The sequence below is a fragment of the Montipora capricornis genome, chromosome 8, assembly GCF_036669925.1.
Source record: "Montipora capricornis isolate CH-2021 chromosome 8, ASM3666992v2, whole genome shotgun sequence".
NCBI lineage: Eukaryota > Metazoa > Cnidaria > Anthozoa > Scleractinia > Acroporidae > Montipora > Montipora capricornis.
The window spans coordinates 3,117,514-3,127,513 of record NC_090890.1 but is presented as its reverse complement, the minus strand read 5'-3'; the positions used below and the strand labels follow the sequence as shown (position 1 = coordinate 3,127,513).

The 10,000-nt window shown below is 42.6% G+C and overlaps 3 protein-coding genes across 3 annotated transcripts in view; 2 read left to right on the top strand and 1 right to left on the bottom strand.

Moving 5' to 3' along the window:
• LOC138058981 (nucleosome-remodeling factor subunit BPTF-like) overlaps nucleotides 1-3,970 on the top strand; it is a 10,728-nt gene extending 6,758 nt beyond the window's left edge. Inside the window, exon 4 of the transcript XR_011134119.1 lies at nucleotides 2,831-3,970. The gene's annotated coding sequence lies outside the window, so the exon portion shown is untranslated. The remainder of the gene's footprint in view (nucleotides 1-2,830) is intronic.
• Nucleotides 1-10,000, bottom strand: part of LOC138058980 (CCR4-NOT transcription complex subunit 3-like) — a 141,364-nt gene that overhangs the window by 52,226 nt on the left and 79,138 nt on the right. The window lies entirely within an intron of this gene.
• LOC138058985 (uncharacterized) overlaps nucleotides 9,055-10,000 on the top strand; it is a 17,544-nt gene continuing 16,598 nt past the window's right edge. The window contains exon 1 of the mRNA XM_068904470.1: nucleotides 9,055-9,371. Coding sequence (XP_068760571.1) covers nucleotides 9,163-9,371 — 209 coding nt within the window. The 5' untranslated portion in view covers nucleotides 9,055-9,162. The remainder of the gene's footprint in view (nucleotides 9,372-10,000) is intronic.

The window sequence follows — 10,000 nt, the reverse complement described above, 5'->3', positions numbered from 1 at the left end:
GCTGTGACATCACACGATTTTTGATTTGTTATGTGTTGTCAGACGCACGTTTTGATTGGCTGGTTGGAAATATGGGGGTGTATGTTATGCAAACCCTTGACTCTGTCTCGGGTTTGCATAACTGTCGAGAATTCTCCCAACTACGCTTCGCGTTTACATGAGGGTATGTAAACATGGAAAACGTCCTCTATTGCTTAAATAACACAACAAAATATAACTTTTCGATCGGTTGCTTTATCTCAACAGAAGCACTTCCGGAGGGCAGTTTTCTATTAAGCACTGGCCATTGAAGCAGATTCAACCAAGCCTTTGCCTGTTGGGTGCATCTGGCAAAATAGTCCAAAATGCATGTGGGTCTTCTTTTTTATGGTGCAAACAGGGACATCTAAACATTCGCTCTGAGGAAGGGCTAACACTCGAAAAATCATTCATGGTGCTAATTCGACCTTTATCAACATATTTGATAAAACCAAATTTTCCTGTTAAACATAACACTGTATGGAATCAATATAACATGGAGATAATTAAGAATGTAACGGGGTCCCTCATGCATGAGCCCAAGTGTTGATGCCTGTCGAAGAATAGGTTATTGGCTAAGCTCTTCTGACCCTACAATTTACCAGTTTAATAAATTATATACTAGTCCAAAACAACAATGTGAAAGTTAACTAATAGGTACCCAATTTACTGTGGCGTTAATAACCCTCTGAAAACTGAGAACCCTAAAAGTTGTTTTGCAGTAGCTGTGTACCAGCAGGAGAATCCTTCAAGCTCTCCTCTGGATAAAAAACTATCCAGAAGGTGCAGGTTGCCAAGATCACTTGAGATTTGAACTTGACAGGAATTTATCCATTTTTTGGATAGCCCCCCTCCCCCCTTTATCCTCATTTTTCATCAGGGGCGGTAGTCCCTTTTCATCAGGGGTTGGTCTCAACTGAAGCCTTCTTTATCAACCTTAGCAGACTTTCGAAAAGTCCTTCGTCTAGATACACGTGGAAAGAAGGACTTTTCATACTTGATTGGCGCCAGTTTAGCGACCCAAAAACGGGTCGCTGAGCTAGGCCAATCAGAGTAGTCCTCGTGGACCCCAGGGGATAGAGTTGTCAATCAAAATTTGCCACACACAGTGAAAGCGTGACTTTCAACATGCTTCTGAGGCCACCGGATCCAAATTCCCCGACTATCACAGGGAAAAGTCTGACCTTTGAACTAGTGCCGTACGCTTCTGGCCATTTACTTGGGGAGGATTGTAATGCTATCGTCATCGTAATTGTTCCAATGATTTCACTCACGAAAGATTTGGTCTCTTGGCATTAGAGCGTCATATGTAGGAGACAACACATTTAAAATCTTAAGTATAAACTGATGTTTGGAAGTCCCGAGGCGATTCTCAATGACTATCGACACATTTTTCGTCGAATGGAACAAAAAATTTTAAAATGCATGAGTATTCATCGACGAGAGTCATTGCATCGCTAAATGGTATACTTAAGTTTCACTAAGATGTATCTTTTAATCCCGGTCTAGTACGTCTCCTACACCGGAAGCCTACCTGATCTTTGATGAGTGAAATCAATTGAATTCCTTGACGATTCGAAGCTTTCCCTTTAATACTTGCTAATCTTTCGAATTAGTGTTTCGTTTGTATCAGCACAAATCACGGCGCAAGTACTGTTGGTCCAAAAAATACCACTAAAGATCTCCTTTCCAAGCGGTGACTCGAGATTGAAATAAGCTTTCGTTTTATTTCATCTTTGTTTCTGATACCGTTAGCACAAAGTCAACAAATTTCCTATTTCGATTTCGTAGAAACAAATTAACATGCTCGATTGTTTTCGTCGGATTGCGGTCACCAGTCAAGTGCAGGACTTGCGAATGACGTCATCCCCTTTTCGGCGCGAGACGCAAAGGAAACCTTGCAAGCGAGACAAGTCGGCCTCTCGCGACTTGTGGCAAGTCTATAACGAGGTTAGCTGTTGGCTTAATCTTTTCTTCCTCGCCACGGACATATTCAAAAGGAGTCAAGGCTTTGCGTTGTTCAACACATGAACAATAATTACACTGTAAACACATGAATCGAGCTTAGTCAAAAATCCTGCGTAACATATAACCAGCTGACCTTGCTCCTATTTTCTCGGGTCCCACACCTGGTGAAGGGCGGGCTCTGCTGCACAGACCTCCTTCTTTTAGATCGGATAACCGACTCGTGCTGAGCTTTCGAATGAACTACCGTCTTCACATTCACAAACTCGAGCTCCTGAAATGTCGTGACCGCAAAGTAACAAGTTCTACATATTCGCGATGGTAATAAACCATCGTCAACAGAAATTTTCAAACCAGAAAACTCTTATCAATCGCGTACGATTTCTTTCTAATTGCCTTGTCACCAAATAAATCCAAAGGATGGTTGTTGTTACTAATAATATATCTGTTGCAAGTACGGCAAACAGAAAACGGAATCCCTTCGGCCATTCTCTTCCGATTCCTTCCGGTTATCGTTTTTATTGTGCTTCCATCTGACCAATCAGTGACGAGAACAGATTGGGACCTGCCAGAATCCGAGGCGCTGGCCAAGAGGATCGCAGCTCTGGGAACGAGAATGATCGAGAAGAGAAACGGCTTTGACTACGAGTCTACTGCGCATGACCACAGTACAGTCGTGACGGAGAAACTAAATGGAACACACGTGCACGTGCATGTCAGCGCGTACCCTTTGAACATTAGATTCATGTTAATAAATATTGTAATTTATTGGGTGGCCAATCACAGCGCGGGATTTGTTTGCCAAATTTATTCACACACGCTTTAATTTTACTCACTCTTCGATCAGTCCCAAGTCGATCGAGATCACTTTGAAGTTAACTTGCTAAAGCGGCCAAACAAAGATTGGACATCAAACAGATCGGGACAGCAGGGAATGGAGATTTCTAAACAAGTTTTTTGGTGTGCATTATTTGGTGGAATTCGATCGGTTGCTTCCTCTCAAGAGAAGCACTTCCGGAAGGCAGTTTTCTATAAAGCACTGGCCATTGAAGCAGATTCAACCAAGCCTTTGCCTGTTGGGTGCATCTGGCAAAATAGTCCGGCCAAAATGCATGTGGGTCTTCTTGTTTTATGGTGCAAACAGGGACATCTAAACATTCGCTCTGAAAAAGGGCTAACACTCGAAAAATCATTCATGGTGCTAATTCGACCTTTATCAACATATTTGATAAAACCAAATTTTCCTGTTAAACATAACACTGTATGGAATCAATATAACATGGAGATAATTAAGAATGTAACGGGGTCCCTCATGCATGAGCCCAAGTGTTGATGCCTGTCGAAGAATAGGTTATTGGCTAAGCTCTTCTGACCCTACAATTTACCAGTTTAATAAATTATATACTAGTCCAAAACAACAATGTGAAAGTTAACTAATAGGTACCCAATTTACTGTGGCGTTAATAACCCTCTGAAAACTGAGAACCCTAAAAGTTGTTTTTCAGTAGCTGTGTACCAGCAGGAGAATCCTTCAAGCTCTCCTCTGGATAAAAAACTATCCAGAAGGTGCAGGTTGCCAAGATCACTTGAGATTTGAACTTGACAGGAATTTATCCATTTTTTGGATAGCCCCCCCTCCCCCCTTTATCCCCATTTTTCATCAGGGGCGGTAGTCCCTTTTCATCAGGGGTTGGTCTCAACTGAAGCCTTCTTTATCAACCTTAGCAGACTTTCGAAAAGTCCTTCGTCTAGATACACGTGGAAAGAAGGACTTTTCATACTTGATTGGCGCCAGTTTAGCGACCCAAAAACGGGTCACTGAGCTAGGCCAATCAGAGTAGTCCTCGTGGACCCCAGGGGATAGAGTTGTCAATCAAAATTTGCCACACGCAGTGAAAGCGTGACTTTCAACATGCTACTAAAGCCCGCCGCACACGGTGAGGAAAGAGCTGAGCAAACTGCCTCACGAGGCGGTTTGCTCAGCCGTTTCCTCACGTATGCGGGGAACTTGTCGTGAGAAATTCGCCTCGCGAGGCCGTGAGGAAAAAATCAAACATTGTGTGCGGCAATTGTACATGTGAGAATCGAGTTGAGCTTGGTCAATCAAGCATCCAATAAAAATACATGGCATTCTCACGTGACTTCAGGGACGTCAGAATTTCTTCCTCCCACGCCATCTTGAACCGCTGGAGTCACGTGAGTATGCCATGTATTTTTATTGGGTGCTTGATTAAACCAAGCTCAGCTCGATTCTCACGAAGGCCGCACACAGTGAGGAATGTGTCTCGCGAGGGCAAAAATATCAAACATGTTTGATTTTATCTTCACGGCCTATTTCTCACCACAATTTCCCCGCACACGTGAGGAAACAGCTGAGCAAATCGCCTCGCGAGGCAGTTTGCTCAGCTCATTCCTCAAGTGTGCGGCGGGCTTAAGGCCACCGGATCCAAATTCCCCGACTATCACAGGGAAAAGTCTGACCTTTGAACTAGTGCCGTACGCTTTTGGCCATTTACTTGGGGAGGATTGTAATGCTATCGTCTTCGTAATTGTTCCACTGATGATTTGGTCTCTTGGCATTAGAGCGTCATATGTAGGAGACAACACATTTAAAATCTTAAGTATAAACTGATGTTTGGAAGTCCCGAGGCGATTCTCAATGACTATCGACACATTTTTCGTCGAATGGAACAAAAAATTTTAAAATGCATGAGTATTCATCGACGAGAGTCATTGCATCGCTAAATGGTATACTTAAGTATCTTTTAATCCCGGTCTAGTACGTCTCCTACACCGGAAGCCTACCTGATCTTTCATGAGTGAAATCAATTGAATTTCTTGACTATTCGAAGCTTTCCCTTTAATACTTGCTAATCTTTCGAATTAGTGTTTCGTTTCTATCACCACAAATCACTGCGCAAGTACTGTTGGTCCAAAAAATACCACTAAAGATCTCCTTTCCAAGCGGCTACTCGAGGTTGAAATAAGCTTTCGTTTTATTTCATCTTTGTTTCTGATACCGTTAGCACAAAGTCAACAAATTTCCTCTTTCGATTTCGAAGAAACAAACATGCTCGATTGTTTTCGTCGGATTGCGGTCACCAGTCAAGTGCAGGACTTGCGAATGACGTCATCCTCTTTTTGGTGCTAGACGAAAATGAAGACCTTGCAAGCGAGACAAGTCGACCTCTCGCGACTTCGTGAGGTCGACTTGTGGCAAGTCTATAACGCGGTTAGCTGTTGGCTTAATCTTTTCTTCCTCGCCACGGACATATTCAAAAGGAGTCAAGGCTTTGCGTTGTTCAACTCATGAACAATAATTACACTGTAAACACATGAATCGAGCTTAGTCAAAAATCCTGCGTAACATATAACCACCTGACCTTGCTCCTATTTCATCGCGTCCCACACCTGGTGAAGGGCGGGCTCTCCTGCACAGACCTCCTTCTTTTAGATCGGATAACCGACTCGTGCTGAGCTTTCGAATGAACTACCGTCTTCACAAACTCGAGCTCCTGAAATGTCGTGACCGCAAAGTAACAAGTTCTACATATTCGCGATGGTAATAAACCATCGTCAACAGAAATTTTCAAACCAGAAAACTCTTATCAATCCCGTACGATTCCTTTCTAATTGCCTTTTCACCAAATAAATCCAAAGGGTGCTTGTTACTAATAATATATCTGTTGCAAGTACGGCAAACAGAAAACGGAATCCCTTCGGCCATTCTCTTCCGATTCCTTCCGGTTATCGTTTTTATTGTGCTCTCATCTGACCAATCAGTGACGAGAACAGATTGGGACCTGCCAGAATCCAGAGCTCTCGATCCGAGGCGCTGGCCAAGAGGATCGCAGCTCTGGGAACGAGAATGATCTAGAAGAGAAACGGCTACGACTACGAGTCTACTGCGCATGACCACAGTACAGTCGTGACGGAGAAACTAAATGGAACACTCGTGCACGTGCATGTGAGCGCTTACCCTTTGAACTGTAGATTCATGTTAATCAATATTGTAATTTATTGGGTGGCCAATCACAGCGCGGGATTTGTTTGCCAAATTTATTCACACACGCTTTAATTTTACTCACTCTTCGATCAGTCCCAAGTCGATCGAGATCACTTTGAAGTTAACTTGCTAAAGCGGCCAAACAAAGATTGGACATCAAACAGATCGGGACAGCAGGGAATGGAGATTTCTAAACAAGTTTTTTGGTGTGCATTATTTGGTGGAATTCGATCGGTTGCTTCATCTCAAGAGAAGCACTTCCGGAAGGCAGTTTTCTATAAAGCACTGGCCATTGAAGCAGATTCAACCAAGCCTTTGCCTGTTGGGTGCATCTGGCAAAATAGTCCGGCCAAAATGCATGTGGGTCTTCTTGTTTTATGGTGCAAACAGGGACATCTAAACATTCGCTCTGAAAAAGGGCTAACACTCGAAAAATCATTCATGGTGCTAATTCGACCTTTATCAACATATTTGATAAAACCAAATTTTCCTGTTAAACATAACACTGTATGGAATCAATATAACATGGAGATAATTAAGAATGTAACGGGGTCCCTCATGCATGAGCCCAAGTGTTGATGCCTGTCGAAGAATAGGTTATTGGCTAAGCTCTTCTGACCCTACAATTTACCAGTTTAATAAATTATATACTAGTCCAAAACAACAATGTGAAAGTTAACTAATAGGTACCCAATTTACTGTGGCGTTAATAACCCTCTGAAAACTGAGAACCCTAAAAGTTGTTTTTCAGTAGCTGTGTACCAGCAGGAGAATCCTTCAAGCTCTCCTCTGGATAAAAAACTATCCAGAAGGTGCAGGTTGCCAAGATCACTTGAGATTTGAACTTGACAGGAATTTATCCATTTTTTGGATAGCCCCCCCTCCCCCCTTTATCCCCATTTTTCATCAGGGGCTGTAGTCCCTTTTCATCAGGGGTTGGTCTCAACTGAAGCCTTCTTTATCAACCTTAGCAGACTTTCGAAAAGTCCTTCGTCTAGATACACGTGGAAAGAAGGCCTTTTCATACTTGATTGGCGCCAGTTTAGCGACCCAAAAACGGGTCACTGAGCTAGGCCAATCAGAGTAGTCCTCGTGGACCCCAGGGGATAGAGTTGTCAATCAAAATTTGCCACACGCAGTGAAAGCATACTTTCAACATGCTACTAAGGCCACCGGATCCAAATTCCCCGACTATCACAGGGAAAAGTCTGACCTTTGAACTAGTGCCGTACGCTTTGGCCATTTACTTGGGGAGGATTGTAATGCTATCGTCTTCGTAATTGTTCCACTGATTTCACTCACGAAAGATTTGGTCTCTTGGCATCAGAGCGTCATATGTAGGAGACAACACATTTAAAATCTTAAGTATAAACTGATGTTTGGAAGTCCCGAGGCGATTCTAAATGACTATCGACACATTTTTCGTCGAATGGAACAAAAAATTTTAAAATGCATGAGTATTCATCGACGAGAGTCATTGCATCGCTAAATGGTATACTTAAGTTTTACTAAGATGTTTTTTTTTAATCCCGGTCTAGTAGTCTCCTACACCGGAAGCCTACCTGATCTTTCATGAGTGAAATCAATTGAATTTCTTGACTATTCGAAGCTTTCCCTTTAATACTTGCTAATCTTTCGAATTAGTGTTTCGTTACTATCAGCACAAATCACGGCGCAAGTACTGTTTGTGCAAAAACTCCTTTCCAAGCGGCGACTCGAGATTGAAATAAGCTTTCGTTTTATTTCATCTTTGTTTCTGACACCGTTAGCACAAAGTCAACAAATTTCCTATTTCGATTTCGTAGAAACAAACATGCTCGATTGTTTTCGTCGGATTGCGGTCACCAGTCAAGTGCAGGACTTGCGAATGACGTCATCCCCTTTTTGGTGCTAGACGAAAATGAAGACCTTGCAAGCGAGACAAGTCGACCTCTCGCGACTTCGTGAGGTCGACTTGTGGCAAGTCTATAACGAGGTTAGCTGTTGGCTTAATCTTTTCTTCCTCGCCACGGACATATTCAAAAGGAGTCAAGGCTTTGCGTTGTTCAACACATGAACAATAATTACACTGTAAACACATGAATCGAGCTTAGTCAAAAATCCTGCGTAACATATAACCAGCTGACCTTGCTCCTATTTTCTCGCGTCCCACACCTGGTGAAGGACGGGCTCTGCTGTACAGACCTTCTTCTTTTAGATCGGATAACCGACTCGTGCTGAGCTTTCGAATGAACTACCGTCTTCACAAACTCGAGCTCCTGAAATGTCGTGACCGCAAAGTAACAAGTTCTACATATTCGCGATGGTAATAAACCATCGTCAACAGAAATTTTCAAACCAGAAAACTCTTATCAATCCCGTACGATTCCTTTCTAATAGACCTTTTCGGCTTGTACATTTTGTTTTCCCAATACAGATCAGCGTCATGTGATAATGCTCAGGAGGCTTGGTCCTTTGTTTTGTTCATTAAAAAGAGTGCATGCAGTCATATTCATGTTTGCATGCCCTCATTTTAATGAACAAAACAAAAGACCAAACCTCCTGAGTATTATCACGTGATCTGTATTGGGAAAACAATTTGTACAAGCCGAAAAGGTCTATTGCCTTGTCACCAAATAAATCCAAAGGATGGTTGTTTCTAATAATATATCTGTTGCAAGTACGGGAAACAGAAAACGGAATCCCTTCGGCCATTCTCTTCCGATTCCTTCCGGTTATCATTTTTATTGTGCTCCCATCTGACCAATCAGTGACGATAACAGATTGGGACCTGCCAGAATCCAGAGCTCTCGATCCGAGGCGCTGGCCAAGAGGATCGCAGCTCTGGGAACGAGAATGATCGAGAAGAGAAACGGCTTTGACTACGAGTCTACTGCGCATGACCACAGTACAGTCGTGACGGAGAAACTAAATGGAACACACGTGCACGTGCATGTCAGCGCGTACCCTTTGAACATTAGATTCATGTTAATAAATATTGTAATTTATTGGGTGGCCAATCACAGCGCGGGATTTGTTTGCCAAATTTATTCACACACGCTTTAATTTACTCACACACGCTTTAATTTTGCTCACACTTCGATCAGTCCCAAGTCGATCGAGATCACTTTGAAGTTAACTTGCTAAAGCGGCCAAACAAAGATTGGACATCAAACAGATCAGGACAGCAGGGAATGGAGATTTCTAAGCAAGTTTTTTGGTGTACATTATTTGGTGGAATCGGAGGTATGGTTTTCACCGCGTTGCTGTTCAAGATTTTGCAAACCAGTGGAAGACGACAAGAACGAGACGACGGAGAGAACAGGAATGAAACTACTAGAAGAGCACAAAATTCTGCCAGGTTTCGGCAGTGCACTAAATTGCCACAGGAGCAAGATGAGAGGTGAGCACATTTTTGCAACGTCTGTGAGTCAGCAGATTCTTTCACTAGACTGTGAGACTCTTTTTTTCGACGATCTTGTGAGCTGAAGCGCGAAGTAGCTCAGTAAAATAAAATTATTGGTTTTATTTGATACGATGTAAATCCCTTTATAAAAGCTTCGTATGCAAGGATGCTAATTTTGAAGGAATTTTTATACCTTTTTTGCCTTCCTTAGTCTTTAGGGAGTTTAAGCACCCACCGTTTTTGAGGGGCGGACCGGAAACGGAAATTAACAATACGCATCAGTCCAGGACTGTGAAACATGGCGAACCAACAAAGGAGACTAATGTTACGCATGCGCATTATCAATGGCAAATTCAATTTTATTTGCATTGTGATTGGTTGAAAACTTTCGAGACAGTCTTAGAACGTGGGAAGTAGAGATGTCGACGCTGTCGCTAGTTGTAGTTTTTCTTGCATGCACTTTTAATGCTATCTATGCACTTGTGGTACAAATATCGAAAGAAGCTGGACAAAAGCTAGAAAGACCTCGGCAATTCCTTCTACTTGGGAAAGTCCTTTATCACGGATGAAACGAAACATGCTTAGATCGGCTGTTTTAGAATGATGCTGTGTGCTCAGACTTGTCT